Source organism: Falco biarmicus, chromosome 1 (assembly GCF_023638135.1).
Source record: "Falco biarmicus isolate bFalBia1 chromosome 1, bFalBia1.pri, whole genome shotgun sequence".
NCBI lineage: Eukaryota > Metazoa > Chordata > Aves > Falconiformes > Falconidae > Falco > Falco biarmicus.
Genome location: NC_079288.1, coordinates 8,566,812 through 8,582,848, shown reverse-complemented (window position 1 = coordinate 8,582,848; position 16,037 = coordinate 8,566,812). Strand labels below are relative to the sequence as shown.

The following is a 16,037-nucleotide window of genomic DNA, read 5'->3' as shown; positions in this document are numbered from 1 at the left end:
GTTCTAAGAGACTTGAAATTCTTTCAACAATTTAGATCCTAAGAAAAGCAAATAGGAGAGCTGTCTTGGTGGTGCTGGTTAAGACATTTGGAAGAAGCTCTAGCTCCCCTTTCTTCCAGAAATAGTGAAAAAGTGACTAAGAAACACAGAAATCTGACGATGCCTCTCGTACTGTGCCTTTCTAAGAACCTGTGAAGAGCTGGGATGCTTTTGTGATTTGTTGGTGACGGCTTCTCTGTGGTGGTAGGACACTTTGTTGAACACCACACGGTGTACTAAGAACTTGAGTCCCCGTTAGGACCCAGTTTTATGCAGAGTCCCTGAACTCTTACTGACAAGTGTATGTGTGTGTGAAGGGGTCTGAGATGGCTGAAAGCAGCCGGCAGCACTTTTCCTCTATAACCTGTGACTCTTCTTTATTTACTCCAAGGCCCGGAAAGCCTTGACAGAGAGACAGAAGGACCTGGAAATGAAAACACAGCAGCTAGAGGTGAAGCTCAGCAACAAGACAGAAGAGGAAATTAAGAAAGCGAGACGGAAGTCCACTCAGGCGGGTGAGTGCCTGTGCCTCTCGGTGGTGCGAGGTAAGCGCAGCCCCGCAGGGAGCAGGAGCAAGATGGGATGCAACCTCCCATCCACCCACCTCTCTTGTTTTTTAGTATTGTAGCTACAAAGTCAAAGTGAACCATGCTACAAATCTGTTTGGTATTAAATCCTCTGGAGAAACAAGCCTAGTTTTTTCCAGGTCAGACATCGCACAACGATGATTTTGATCATTGGGTAGAGAACAGTAAAAGGAGGATGAATTGGCCTTTTGTTTTGTTAAAATGTGCTGAGGTAACTGTGAAACTTTCAAAGTCAGATGCAAAGAAGCTCAGCTGAGGATGTTTCCTCAAGTCATAGTTCCTTCTTTCCTAAATCAGTCGCCCACAACTATGTGGGTGCCTGTTGTTACTGTGTTTTTCCTTGACAGTGAACTTTTTGTCTTTTTTCCGCTGCTAGTAGCAATTAAAATGATTTCTGTTCAGGTGATAGTGAGGTGTGTGTGCTATATTGTACTGAGGACACAGCTACTTGATGTGACCTACACGTGTTTTACAGAGGCTCAAACCGCTCCTATAGGATCCGTCAGGAATTGTCTTTCTTGAGATCCACAAAGCTGCTGTGTGCAGCTCTGTTAGTACCTTTGCTGAAAACGCATTTTAAGTAGGGCTTCCATGTTTCATCCCTTCATGAGTCCACTCCTTGGCAGAGTGGTCCTTCATAGTTCTGAGGCATTTAAAACTTCAGGATAGGCTGTCTGGGATTTGAGGAGGCATTTGCAGTGTGAAAAAAGTGAACATTTATATGTTCATTTGAGGAGAAGCAAGCTACATGTTAGCCACAGGAGGCTTTATGAGGGATGCTCGTTATCCATCTGCAAATTCACAGCCTCTCTCTGTTCTCTTGGGTCCTCAGAAATTATTTGTAATAGATACTTATTGAACAAGCAAGGGAGAGCAGATCAGATGGAAGTAACCCCGAGTTTGGTGTGAGTCTCTCCATCGCTCTGTGCCACTGCTGTGGTGTGTGGCAGGGGTGGACCTGCCCCATCCCCACAGGCAGTGCTACCCACACTCTGGCTGGGGTGCTGCGACGTGCACAGCAGCGACATGTAGTCATCTGGCTCTGAAATGAGGCTGCTGTAAGTGAACGATAGGACTAGAGAGCTCTAGACCAGCCCTTCTGGTTGCCGATACGTGGCGTTGCTTTCTGCTCTCGTAGATTGTTAGCGTGTTTCATGGCTTTCCTCTTCCTGGCTGTACAGTGGCTCAGACTCACTTGGGTGAGTGGAGGCTAAGCCCAAGTCAGATAGCTCCTTAGGAGCCTCCTGGCATGGGAGTGCCATGAGTTTGGACTTCTCATGTCAGACTAGGCATCCCCGGTCTTGGTGGATAGGCTTATTATCAAGCTTTAAGCCCCAAATCCTGGTTTCTTCACGGAGTCTGGTTGCTGCCCCAGGTTCTAAGTCCATGAGAGATTTCCAGATGCATTTCCTACTTTGACACTTGTTTGTGGAGTCCTGTTCTTGAAGCTTGATTCATCCCCAGTTTATGTATAAAGACCTTTTTGCACCTAAAAGAGCAGGGTGACTTTAAGCCCTGGACTTAGGCATCAGATCATTAGGGAAATTGTAACTGAGCCTCATTGAAAGAAAAAAGAGAATTTACTAACTGGAAAGCAGTAATCTCTGAGACCCGCCTTCCAGATTTTCCACCTACCTTTCCTTCTCCATTAGAGCAGAGACTTGCAACAAAGAAAAAATTGACATAATCGCAGCTTATTGTGTTACTGTCCTGAATGTGGGAGGAAGCCAGAGCTCAGCTGGAATTGTGCATCTTCAGAGGCGTGAGAGTGCATGACTGTGCAGCTGGGTTGAGGTAGCAAATAAGCATCTGTCAATCTTGGACAGCTTGAGCCTGACTCTTTGCTCCCACTTTAAACAGACCTGTCTTAGAATGCAGTCTCACCTACAGAGTGCTACCCTGCAGCTCAATAGCTGATTATTATTTCCTTCCCATTTTAATTATTTTATTTTTCAGAGATAACTTTATGTCTATGACCGTTTTTTCTTAACTGAAGTAACCCTTTGTGTCTGTCTACAAAACCTGAACTGCACGCTGGCTACAGAAGACTAATGTGTGGCTGCCTTGAACTTTTCAGGAGATGACCTGATGCGCTGCGTCGATCTTTACAATCAAGCCCAGTCAAAGTGGTTTGAGGAAATGGTGACCACCACTCTGGTATGTAACTCTGTGTAGCATCTTGTATGTCTAGCATTGCAAAATTGTAATTGTGTATAATATTAATCAGTCGTAGCTAGCTACAGTGCAAAGCAGTGTGAAAAATTGGGTGATGAATCTCCCATTGTATTTCCCGTTCTCAGTTCTAATAAAAACTTACATCATTAGGGGAAGGGAGAAATAATAATTTTTTTGCAGAAGGCATTAAAACAGTTCAGGGCTGCTTAGGGGGCCAGAACACTGGAATTGTCCCCAGGAAGGATGAAATAATATGCAAGGAAGACATGGAAGAATGTGATAAATCACTGAATCCATTTATGCATTAATGAATCTTTGTAATCCATGATTTTACAATTTCTTCACAAGTATTGCTAGCTCAGAAAAGGCATGCTTTAATTGCCTATTGTTCTGTTTCTCTGAAGATAGCACAGCTCATAGTATTCACTGTAAGGGCACATACCTTTGGGGTTAAGTCACCAAGATGCCAAGATACAGCTTTGATGAGCTGTGTTCCTTGAAATACCTGTAATTTGGCTTTAGGGCTCTTCCCTCATGTCATTCCTTAGAGCCTTTCTGGACAACAGCCCATCGCTTTTAAAAGTGGGAAATAAAAATATCTTTTGCATGTCTCTTTCTCATTGGACAAACACAAAACTGTAAACTCCCCCTAATAAGAAACAGAGTAATAAATTGCTCGGCATTTGGAAGTGTGTCAGTGCGATATTTAAACTGCAGTAAATAAATAACAACAGATGGGCAGAATGGAAAACCAGGAGGCAGATATCTATCTTCCCAAAAGCAGAACAAGAGAGAGAAAGTTTGCTGTTCCTATACATACGGGATCTGATTCTGCTCTCACCTTTACTGGTGGTTTCTCAGTGATGCAAATGACACTGACCATCAGTGCCACCGTGTCCAGATACGGCCAGGTGTGATAGCTGCGTATTGGCTCCCAAAGAAGTGTGACTCAGAAGTGCACTAGTAACAGTTCAAGAGGGGAGTTATGGCCTGCAGGCTGCACAGCAGGTTTTGTAAGTTGTGAAACTCAGGCTGAGAAGCATTTGAAGGTAAGTCTTGGTACACACGAATATAAAATCTAAATTGAAAAACAGTCTGCATCTGATCAGCTCAGATACAGGTCGGTTCATATGCAATACAAAGTTGAGTGAGTCAAGGGCTGAAGATGGTGTTTCCTTGCATACCTTCCTCCCTGAAGCTTCTGGTGCAGATACAACAGATGTTCTGCATATGGCATGCTTACCAGCACTAGCACACTCAATTCTGTGTTCTGGTCCTGCACATCTGTGCCCTAAGTAAGGGAGTCTGAGTTCAAAGTGGGCCCTTTTATCCATAAGGGCAGTACATCAACCGGCAACAACAGGAGCTCAGTCCTGTCCATACCATAAACGCCTTTGCTCTTCCTCCCCAGGCAGATAGTCTGCCACCTGAGATTTTTGTGCTGTAATGAAAAATCTGTTTCCAGAAAGATGTTTAACAAATTGCAGGTAGCACTGTGAGGGCAATGTAGCAGCCTGCCTGCTTGTAGATGCTCAGGTTGCGCTCCACCATGATGCCCATTAAATGAACACAGAATGCCCTCTGAAGGCAGGTTTTTTGAGATTTGGCCCCATCGATGTGCCCATGAATGCAGAGCTTTCTAGTGATACAGCAAAGTCCATTACAATGTATGTGTTTAAAGGCAGGCTTCCATAGCATGCTGCTTCCACTGCTCCCACTCAGATGGGTGAGAAGGGGCTAAATGCAGATTTTGGATTATAATATCCGATTCCAGGAGAAGGAGAAGGAAGAAATCAGGAGGAAAGTTAGAAATCACTGGCCTTTTTCAAGTAAAGCATTGCTAGGGTCTGCTTACTGCCAGCTGAGCAAGGTGAAGACTTGTCCCAGCCGATCATCTGATGAACAGATACAACTGCTCTTACAGGTGTCTGGTTAGACCAAGGGCAGTCATGCCTCTGAGCCATACACCCCAGTGCAGCCTCCTGCTTCCCTAAGGAATCGCTGTAACTTCTTGAGCTAGTAATAAAGCATGCAAAACTTTTTGCAGGAAGTAGATTCCCTCTTGCTTGCAGCATCCCTGAAGACAGTACTTCCTCTCTCTGCCTCGGTTGTCTCAGTTTTGGAAAGGTTTCCACCCTCTTTTCTGTTGCTAGGCTCAGGCTGAAGTGTCTTCTGTTGCTTGCTGTCTCTGATTCCCTGCAAATTAGAGGGATGTGCAGCCACAGAATTCAGCCCCAGAGCATGACCCTGGGGTAGTATCGCACTGACTGGCAGCCTTTTGTGTGTCATCCTTTTTCTGGGTCTTCAAGCTCAGCTTCCAAGAAAAATATGGACTTGTTTTTCTTCATGTCCAGGAGCTTGAGAGACTAGAAGTTGAAAGGGTGGAGATGATACGGCAGCATCTTTGCCAGTATACACAGCTGCGGCATGAGACAGACATGTTCAACCAAAGTGTAAGTCTGCATTTTGTTCGGTCCCTTTGGTCTTTCCTGCACTTCAGCTGGGCAGTGTGGTCCCTATCCTGATCTGACTAGCCTGTATCAAAAGGAGAGGCGAAAAGTGTATACAGTCAGCTCATTAGTTTGCAGCAGTACTGTACTGACCACCCTACAGTCTTACTCTTCCAAGACTCTCTGATCCTGGTTACATTTCATACTGCTGGATCACAGCTTTTTGCTGGGGGAGACACCATGATTTGAATTACATTTGGTCAGCCTGGGCCGTTATTAGCTCTCCCAGAGTGATGCACTACTCCTTGAGGTCATCTGTTCTTGCAAGAGAGACGGCAAATAATTCCACTGTTGGGGACGGAGTATATATATTTTTTTCTTATTAAAAACTGGCTAGTTTTCAAATATTAAAATATGGGGGATGTATGCTGACCTTAGTACATGGTTGTATTTGGTGTAAGATACAGCTTGCAGAACAGGAGTCGGAGACCAATTGGCCAATGCCTGGCATAGGATGCCTGTCTCTGCTTGACATTAAAATTCTGCCTCTTCTCTGCTTCCTGCTATGAGGCTTCCCATTCAGATCTGGCTGTTGTCCACAGTGTCTTGCGTACATGGAGTTCTCACTTGTCTGCAAATGCAACGTAGGCGTGCCCATAGCTGCTCTGCGCTTTACAGAAATGACTGTCTCTGCTTGAAATGCACCCTTGACATTTCGCTTCTTGTTTTGGTTCGTTTTAGACAGTAGAGCTCGTGGATCAGTTGCTTCGGAAAGTGGATCCTGCCAAAGACAGGGAACTGTGGGTAAAAGAACACAAAACTGGAGATATCCGACCCGTGGACATGGAAATATAGACTGATCTATAGTTGTATGTGATGAGTCCACTGAATTAACCAGGCTAATGTTTGCTTTTTAAGGGTCAGAAGAGCATAGGGAAAAGGTTGTTCCACTACCAGACACCTTGTAATTTATGCCTGTACAGGCTCTCTCTGTTACATTTAGTCATTAAAATGGTCCTCATTGTGCTAAGCCTTAAGCATCAGACATTCCAGGGTGAAGAAACCAGATGTGTGCTTCCCACCAGAGGTTCCCAATTGCACGCAGCTTCCAGAAGAAATCTGCTTTCTGGTACAGAGAGCGCTCTGTTCTTCAGTGACTTTGTGCTACATCCCTTGCATGACTATCTTTATACAGTATGTTAGAACAACCACGCGGCGAGCCTCTGGCCAGCAAGTAGTTAACTGTTTGAACATGATGCAGGAGGCAAGGAAGTCCTGATCATGAATCCTAGGTCTGTCACTGACTGCTTTCATGGCCATAGGCAAGTCAATTAACTTTTCTGGCTCCCCTGTCTATAAAAACACGCATATCTCACAGCAATGTTGTGTGAATACATTGATTTCATACAATGCAGTTTCCCACTATGGCAGTGAAGTGATGGCCCTTCTCCCAAAATCTGTGGAGAAGTCTCCTATTCTTCCTGTTTTATACTCCCTCTCAGGGATACATAAACCCATTATCATGATGATTTCTGTTCTAGCCCAATCAATAAGGTTGAAAGTGTTAACCATCGCTGTTATTTATCAGGAAAGACTTGGTTGTGCTATACCTACCTCATTAGCTGTCTGAGTGCCCTCAATGACAGAAAGAGGTTATATATACCAAGGAATAAATTAGATGTTCGAACCCTTTCCTGCTCATGCAAGATGTTTTCTCACAGAATCTCCTTAAAGAAGAGTCCCCTAACATTTTATTTGGGATCTGGGTTTAAATTGCCCTTTGTTGGTTCCTTCAGGTGAATATCACGGCCTTTAGGTATCCTTAATTACCAAGTTTGTCCAGCTAAATTGTGGGGTTTATCTTTTTAGAGCCTGATTTTCAAAGGTGCCATGAATCTGTGATGCTAGATTGCATTAAATGTAGATGTTGGTGCCCAGCACTTCTTCACCATCAGATTCTTAACCTCTAGGTTTTCCCTTTGTTACCCTTACCCACACAGTACCAAAAATTCAACACTGCTCTTGGCACATAGTGTTACGTAGTTTGGAGACTGGTTTTGAAAAGGTATTAATTTTCTCTTCCTGCTGTTATTTCTGATTTGTTTATTCAGTGTTGCTGTTAATATATTTTTTAACGTTTCATACAATGCCAGGTTTGTTAAGATTCTTGCTTTAGATTAGCAGAAACCTTGATTCTCACCACTGTGGCCTTTACTCAGTGTTTACTGTGGTGTTATCTACAGTTTCCCAAACCGTACTATTCCATTTGATCCACAGTTACGCTCCGCTTTATCTTATTGTTGCCATCCTTTTTATCTTGGCATCAAAATCGTACCCTTCTTTTATTTTACTGCTCTTCTAGGGTTTTGTGCATCGGCCTCAAAGTGCTGTGATTAGATCATTAAGAATTAGTATTACTCTTTACAAATACAAACTGAGACACAGAAAAGTCTTATCTGAAAGACATTGTAATATTGCTGCAGTGATTATTTTTCTGGTTTGTTATTTCAGACTGAATTCTGTTGCATTTTCCTATTGTTGCCTTTTTCTCAACCATCTCTTTAGCAGTATAGATTCGTTCCTGTCTTGCAAACACCTCCACAGCCCACTTCTCTGCTGCATCATTAGCCTTTATAACCTTTCCACATTGACAGGTGCAGTGCCATGACCACTGCGTGCTCAGGATGACTGTTCCTGGTGTGACACCTCCTGTACTGCATCTCCATTACACACCTCTGAATTTACAACTCTTTACTTTTTCTCAGTGTTGGAAGCATCCAGCACGCTGTTATGTGAGTCTCTCCTATGTTCCTGCAAAGACCATTGCAATACAAGTGAAACATGGTTTGCTTAAGCATTGCGTAGTCCTTCCTACCTCCTACTTCCATACACTTTCCTTTTCTGCTGCTCGAGCAGGGAAGTTTTTCTCTGATGATGATCTCTCTTTTTCAGGCTTCCTATCAATTCTCTCTCAGTCCTATTAATTTCTTTGGCATACCAATGTATATTTTTCCTATTTCTACCATGCATTTTGGAAGACAGGCACTTTTTTTTTTTAAACCAGAGGTGCGGGGTGAGCTTTCAAAACTTCAATGGCCAAAAATAACCTGAGTACTTAAGAGCTGCATCTCAGATTGACTCCTGTATTCTGAGCTGTATTGTAAATTCAAATGAGCAATCCTGATGATGCCACATTCTTGTTTTGATTGCAAAACCAAGCTAGTCATGCACTTTATACAATATTCTCCTTAATAAATACCTGAAATAATCTGTTATCAATTACACTTGAGCTTTTTATCTGTTTTGGACTGGAAATACTGTTCATTAGAACAGGTTTCTCTGAGGACTGAAATGTATTTTGCTTCCTCTACTAAGGTGTATTGAAGCTGCTCTCAATTCTCAATTGTATTTTAGGGTAATTTTTTTCCCCCTTTTGTTTTATTTCCTCACAGTTTTCCTACTTCTAGTTTTTGGTCCATTTGAAATGTTGCAGGGATGTGTGAGCTGCACAGAAGGATAATTCTTCTTTCCACTTCAGTAATCTGAGGAGAGAGTTTGTACCTGGGCTGTTAATCTTTACCAGGCCCAGCAAGCTCTGGTACAGGGCTGCTCTGCAGTGGGTGAAATGCTTCACTTACAACAAGACGCTACTCTGTAATTGGTGGAAGCGTTAGGGAAGTTTTGCTGTTGCTTGTAGAGAGTTTCCAGCTTATTTCCTGCAAAAGATGATATTCCTTTGTGATACGATGCTGCAGACAGCAGGATCAGTGTTACCTGGCTCGTTCACCTCTCTGGCTGATGGATCGTGGACAGTGTGATGCCTTACAAATCAGGGAGCGCTGAGGCCCCGGTGCTTCTGAAAGGACAGCATCTCCGAAGAAGGTAGTGGCATGTTTGAAGGAAGCATGGATGCCTGCCCTTGTGTTTGTTCCTAACAAGGTAACTTCAGGAGTTTGAGCAGCATTGTTCTGTTCATCTTCCATTGAGTTGCAAAAGTGTTGAACCCAGTCTTTTCTCATTCAGTAGCTTATGCTAAACAGCTTCTCTGGAGCAAGATCAAGCCTCATGTTACATTAAAACTGCTAGCATGTGAAAAGCAGATGTTGTTGCAATGTAACTGATTAACAGGAATAGCAAAGTCTCTGGCCTCTATAGGTACTGAGCTTAAGGGTCATCTTTTGTCTGGCAGGTGAGCTCACACACTTGATGCAAGGTCTTACGATATTAATCACTACAGTTATCAGTGTTTCTTTGTTGAGTGACAGAGCTGTCTTACATCTCCCTACGGCTCTTTGGTCACAGAGCAGAAGGTGAGCTTTTGATTAGTACTGTTTGATTTCACCTGAAGAGGTACTTACTGGGAACCTGCGTCTGGTTCTTACCTGGTAGCTCTGCTTGCCTGGGCCTTTGGTGGTGCTGCTGGTGTTTCAGGAGTCCTGCTGCTCCTGCAGAGCTCCCTGTTTGGCTAAGCAATACTGTCACATACTTGTCTCATGCTGCCAAGCCTCTGGCTCCCCAGTGATCTCTGCTTCAGCCGGAATCCTTTGGCCCTGGTCTGAGCTCAAGGGCTCCATGAATTCCTATGGTTTGAGTCTGTTGGGTGTCCTGACTCCGGTGCTAGAGCTAGTGAGGTGCTTACCAGCTTTAACTGCAGCTACCGTACAGAATTATAAATTTTATTCATCATCCGTACCGGCCCACCTATGTCTCCAAAGCCATTTTCTGGCACGGTTTACTCAGTAGAGTCCTTGTTGGAAATCTTTCTTTAAGGTATTCTTTCAGCTAATTTCCTAGCAGAAGGCTCATTCTGGATGAAGTGCTGTTGGCTGATTCCTGTTGGAGTTAATGAGCTGAAAGTAATGAGTCCTTTGCCACATGGGCCAAGTGCATTCTTCTCCCATCGCTGGCAAGATTCCAGTTGCTTCCACAGAGCAACATCCAAAAAAGCCTAATTCTCAGATTGCCAGTCTGCTCCAGATTCACTAATGTCTGTAATTCACCTTTGTTCATCACTTCCATGTGTTGAACGTCTTTTGAAAGACTTCAGTTGTTCCTTTATAAGAATGTTACTTCGTTATCTGACACTGGGATCTTTAGAAATAGCTTTAATTTTTTAAAAAAAAAGTTAAAATATCGTAACATCAGTGAAAGTCATATGGAAATCCCTGTTATGTTGGTAGAATAGTTTTCCACTCTGCAGCCCTGCTGAGCTGCTGCAGCGTGGCTGTGCTGCCCCTCATGTTGCACAGTTGCAGGAAACCCTGAAATCGTTTTTCCTTTCCTGTGTGACAGACTTGTGCCCCGGATCTCTCCTGCTTTATGCATCTGTGCAGTTTCACATTGCAGAATTAGTTGCTTTTTAACTGACAGCCCCATGCTGTAATGTTAGTGTTTGTAGCTGTCTTGGGACAGTGAACTGCACTGAGATCACCTCTTTTTTTTTGTGGTTTTTGGTCTCCCACCCCCCACCCAGGAATTTTCTGTAAAGCATTCACAGGAAACTTTACATGCTCAGTAGCAGTCATAATTTGTCAGACCTTCTCAGAACCTCTTCAAATTTGTCCCTTTTTTTGATGTCATTTAAATATTTTCTGCAAGTTAGCCTCCTCATGTAGTGTCGTTTAGCCCAGCTGGTAATTAAGTACCATGAAGCCCCTCGCTCACTTTCCTCCCCATCCCTCTGGGTGAGGGAGGAGCTGGAAAGGAATGCAAAACTCGAGGGTTGAGATAAGAACAATTTAATAGTTGAAACGGAATAAAAATGAAAGAACAATAATTACAATGCTGACAATAACAGTTACAATGAAAAGGGGAAGGGAAAGAATAAAATCCAGAGGGAAAGGAAGAAAGGAGCGCGTGGTGCACAACGCAACCGGTCACCACCAGCCAGTCCCCGAGCAACGACCTGCCTGCCCCAGCCAAGCCCCCAGGTGGATACCCCAGGCATGATGCCCCACGGTATGGAATGCCTCTGGCTGGTTTGGGACAGCTGGCCTGGCTGTGCCCCCTCCCAATTCCTTGTGCCCCTCCAGCCTTTTTGCTAGCAAGACCTGAGGAACTGAAAAGTCTCACATCAAAGCCAAAACCAGCACTGTGCTAGCTCCTAAGAAGATAATTAATTCCATCCCAGCTGAAACCAGGGCATGTAGAAATGTGCACTCTTCTTTTCACCTCTTTCAAAGTGCTCGGCGCTTAGAGATTTCTTGGAACACAACAGGGAGCATGCAGGTGGACTTTGAAAATCAGGCTAACAAATAGAAATGCACAAGCCTCTTTTTTTTCCTTAGTTGTTGAATTCGTGTATAAGGTAAACATTAGGAAACGAGAACCTCCAATACTTAATGTATAAAATATAGCTGCTATACGTGCAGTTCCCAGCAGCTCCACAAGTGACACGCTGTGGTTAGGAGTGCAGCTCTAGAGCATGGGCCTACAGCTCACCTGATGCACCTGTAAAAACCCAACTCCAAAATTAAGTGAAAAAATAGCTCTGCCCATCTATTTCTTCAGTCACACACAGGGAGGAAAAAGAGCACTGCTTACCCAGGTGGGTCCTTCGCTATCAAGCACCTTAAGAAATCCAGACCAGCACTTTGAAGGTCCCCCTGGAGTGAGTAGATGTGACTTCTTGGTGTGATCAGTTGATTGTTTCCTTCTGAACTGAAAACATATTTGCTATGTATCGCTGCTGGTGTGCTCTTCCGTGCTAGGGCAGCCTGCTGGGTCTGTTCCCAGAGATGGCAGTCGGGGTCTGGTGTCCTGGAGGCAGTCCTGGTCACCCTTACATTTCCGCTTTGCGAGAACTAGGTCTTCAAAAGACAGTTTCAGAAAGGCAGTTTTCAAAATAATGAGCTTTCCTGATAACAGGCCTTTCTGGAAAGGCTTTTTGCTCCACAGCATGTGTTGAAATAGGGGAGTGAGGTCCCAGAGGTTGCTGAAGTGGTGCTGTGACCGGTTCGTGCTGGGTGGGCATTCCTCCTGCACTCACTCATGCAGGGGCAGGGAGCAGCTTACGTTCTTTCCCACAGCAGAGGTGTCTGACATTTAACATTTACATTTAGCTTAACCAGGTGGGCAATAGTCACAGGCAGATTGAAATTAAAACCCAACACATATGGCAGGAAAATAGCTGACCCAGTGGCAATTGAGCTTCTCAGCACAAGGCACTTGTCTCCCTCAGACCCCAGTGGGTCCAGTAACAGGCTCATCACTCTCTGAATTCTGCTTAACGCATGAAAATCAGTGATTAAACATTCCTTTGTATCTATTGCTTGATACAGATGCTCTCCAACTGGCACCTGGTTGTGCCAGTGGGAGACTGGTATGTGGCAGGGCCACACTGGTGACTACAGAATGGGTTTGGGCATCAGGCAGCACTGTGACGTCCTGCACCCTTGCACTGAGCCGGCTGTGAGTCCAGATATTCTCCGGGAGCTTGGAGCACAGTCTTTCTGTTGCATAATGGTGATGAAGTCTTTCCCATTAGCAAATCCTTGTCTTTTCCTGAGAAGCACTATTGTATAAATAATATTCATGACACTTGTCTTACAGTAGATAAATGTGCACCTTTCAATTCTTATTTTTTTCCTGGGTGCCAACTCTCCGTCACTGAGATACACCAGTTTTCAGGATCTTTAGTTTTAAATTTTCATAGAACGTCTCTCTTGCTTTAATGTGCTGACCAAACTTCATGCTTTTGGATGTTTTCTGAGAGCGGTAAGTGCATGCTTTTTGGAGGGGTTGTTTTGGGTTTTGTGTTGGATTTTTCTTACCAGCCACTGGGTTTGGAAGTGCAATGATTCCTTTTTGTGCTAGTGTCAGTTTATTTTTTCTTCCTGGACATTTTTTCTGAAGGGACCAACACCTAAGCACAATTTAACTTAAATTTCTAATCCCATGCATTCCTTAAGGCAGAAACCTTTTGTGCCTAATGATGCATCTGATTCTAAGAATTGTACGTGGATAAAATCTTTCATAGACCAATAAAAACAAAATCTTAGGTTAACCACATTATAATTACAGAAAAAGCAGGTAAACTTGAAACATTCAAATTTAATTCCCTCAACTTACATTAAGTTGAACTATTTCAGGTGCGTCGTAAGAGACAAACTCAGTGGATATTCAGAACAAAAGCTTTTCAGCTGCTGTATTCAGGTTCAGTGAGTGGAAAAGACTATAACTTTGAATATATGCAGTCTTTCAGGGCTACTGATTTAACAAGTAACGGCTTGTATCACACCCCTACTAAAATTCTACTAGTAGTTCCCCTTGAAGTGCCTCTTTAAATTCTGTCCGCTACAAGGGTGTAAAATACATGGATTCACCCTACCAATTCCCTAAACTCAGGAGCAGCCAGTATGCACAGATCTGTGCAGGATTCTCAACCCTCCTTCCTTTGCTCTGCACTGTGCACTCTTTTTAGGACATGCATATATCCAGTAGACCTGCCTTTGTCTCTCTGATCATTTACTGTCCAGCACAGTCCTCCTAAATTCTTAATGCTGTAAATGGAGTAGGAAATGTTAGACTTGGAAGCAACTGCATCGAAGGTACGTTGCTAACCTCATCTTCTGACACATCTTCAGTATAGGGGTCTCAGTAGAACAAGCAGTGAATTCTGCATAAAAAGTTAGGTGGCATGTGGGGCCAAAGCAGACTTTTATTGTGTGAAATAAAAAAAAAAAACCTTGACTATTTTTTAAAGCAGTTGCTGAGAAGTAATTTTCTGGTACTGGAAGTCTGAAGCTGAGTGGTGATTTCAGGCATCTCACATCTGTATGACTTGACAGTCTTTAGTCATTTGAATTTGGGAGCGCTTGACCTGAAATTCCTTGTTCCTTTGGAGTTTTTTGATGTGATGGCTGAGATTTTCAGAATAGCTTAAGGAGTTTGGATGTCTGTTTACCACTCTTCTGCTCCAGCAGGTTAAAAACAGTCTTTAGGGGCAGCAACCTCTATCCATTATGAAAAAAGCAGGTACTAGTATTGGACAAATATTTTCTTCTCCTCCTCAGATGGTTTCCTTTCTTTCAGCAGCCAAAGACTGTGTGAGAAATCCACGAAACAGTTTTGCAGACATTCTAACAGCAGGGATTCAAAGGCGGGCCAGACACCAGTCATACACTAAACCAGAGTTTTCTACTAAAACAAAGTTGCTTATTTGGTCCTTTTTGTGTAACTTTTGCTAAATACTTCTAAATTTCTAGGAAAGTTGTCTTTTGCCAGTACTAATGACTTATTTTTAAAGATGTTTAACCAAAACTTTATAACTTTCCATAAATTTTGGCTGAATAGACCCCTTAAATAGTTGCAGCCTCTGTCTGAGTAAGTAGTAAATCTTGAATCATTGTGCAAATTATAAGATGGCTTTTGTTCCATAAGGATACATGAAGGAATCACTTACTGAACTTAAGTTGAATGCAGAAAAGATGTAATGGGCAGATCTTCAGCTTGGGTAAACTGGCAGAGTTCAAGAGAAGCTACTTTGCCAGCTGTGGATCTTGTCCTTCAGTGTTGAAGGCATTTCCTATACATAATTTTTCTGTCTTACTGTAAAACAATTTCATATGGTTAAACTGTATTTTCCTATATTGTTCTGCAAGTTTATATGCACCACAGTGCTCATCTCATCTCCTGTAAAATAAACTGTACAGAAACACATTGAGCATGGAATTGTCTTTGCCAGTTGCTTTTTCTTCTACCAAAGCCACAGACCTTTTGAATGCATCAAAGAACACTTGGGGTGCCATAGGCACACGTACTGCTTTGTTGATACCAGCTTACTGCAGCTTCAATTTGCAATCACGTCACTCGGGCGTAATCTACTTGTACTTAGCCTTTTCAGATCTTTGCATGATACTCAGATGAATACAGTCCCTAAAGTTGCATTTTTCTTAGGAAATCAATTTAAGAAACATCTGTAGTGAAGTGGTTTTGTTTCTTAAACAAGCAGGCAAGGTGACCGTGATCAGTCTGAAAGCAGCTGCTGTGAAATGGGAATGTTTTAAATGATCCGTAAGTCTTCTACACCCAGTCAGTCCTCTACCCACAAGTTTCCCAGGCATCTTGAAGCTTAGTTGAAATGAAAACACTGTTGTGACATGTTGTTAATAAATTGTTCTGCTTTGAATATTTATATTTAAGTTCATATGCATGCTGGCAGGTTTTCTGACAACGTCAAAATCGGCCTTACCGAAATGCTGTCTAATCCAACAGCTGTCTTAGAAGTGACAGCATGGGGTACTGCTATAGAAGCAGAGCTCAGGGGCAGTGAGTGTTGCAGCTCTGCAGAACATAAGCCCACCTTCCAAGCAACGCCTGCCTTAGGGACCTTGAAGGTAATGGCATTCTACACTCATCTCACAGATCTCAATGGAATATTCTTCTAAGAATCTGTCTGGGTTTGAACTCTTGTAAAGATTTAGTTTCTGCTACCACCTGCAGAATGGCATCCCACAGCTCCGCCGTGTGTTTGCACGCTCATGTGGTAAGTAGTTGCAGACATGTGCACACTCTTCTGAGAAAAGAAAGTAAGACGCTGAAAAAGCTCCAGGTGGAAGCCTGGCTTTCACAGCAAAGTCTTTGCACCTTGCCCAAAGTAGCCTAAATCTGTTTAAAAATCTCAGAATGCTGCTTCGGATGTTGGTGCACAGTATAAACCAGCTTGGTGAATACTTAACAACTCTTCATGTACTGGGGTGCATTGAACTGCAACTTGCCAGCAATACACGTTTTAAGTCGTAGAGGGCTTTGATACAACTTTGAAACCTAAGATGGGGGTTACTAT

General features: G+C 43.2%; 1 protein-coding gene across 5 annotated transcripts in view; it reads left to right on the top strand.

Annotated features, from left to right (window-relative positions):
- GAS7 (growth arrest specific 7) overlaps positions 1-14,911 on the top strand; it is a 103,148-nt gene extending 88,237 nt beyond the window's left edge. For 4 of the 5 annotated variants that reach the window (XM_056326673.1, XM_056326674.1, XM_056326672.1 and 1 more), the window contains 4 exons: positions 431-554; positions 2,704-2,783; positions 5,156-5,254; positions 5,993-14,911. In XM_056326673.1, coding sequence (XP_056182648.1) covers positions 431-554; positions 2,704-2,783; positions 5,156-5,254; positions 5,993-6,106 — 417 coding nt within the window. In that variant the 3' untranslated portion in view covers positions 6,107-14,911. The remainder of the gene's footprint in view (positions 1-430; positions 555-2,703; positions 2,784-5,155; positions 5,255-5,992) is intronic. The other variant, XM_056326675.1, reaches the window with a different exon arrangement.
- The last annotated feature ends 1,126 nt before the right edge of the window (positions 14,912-16,037 follow it).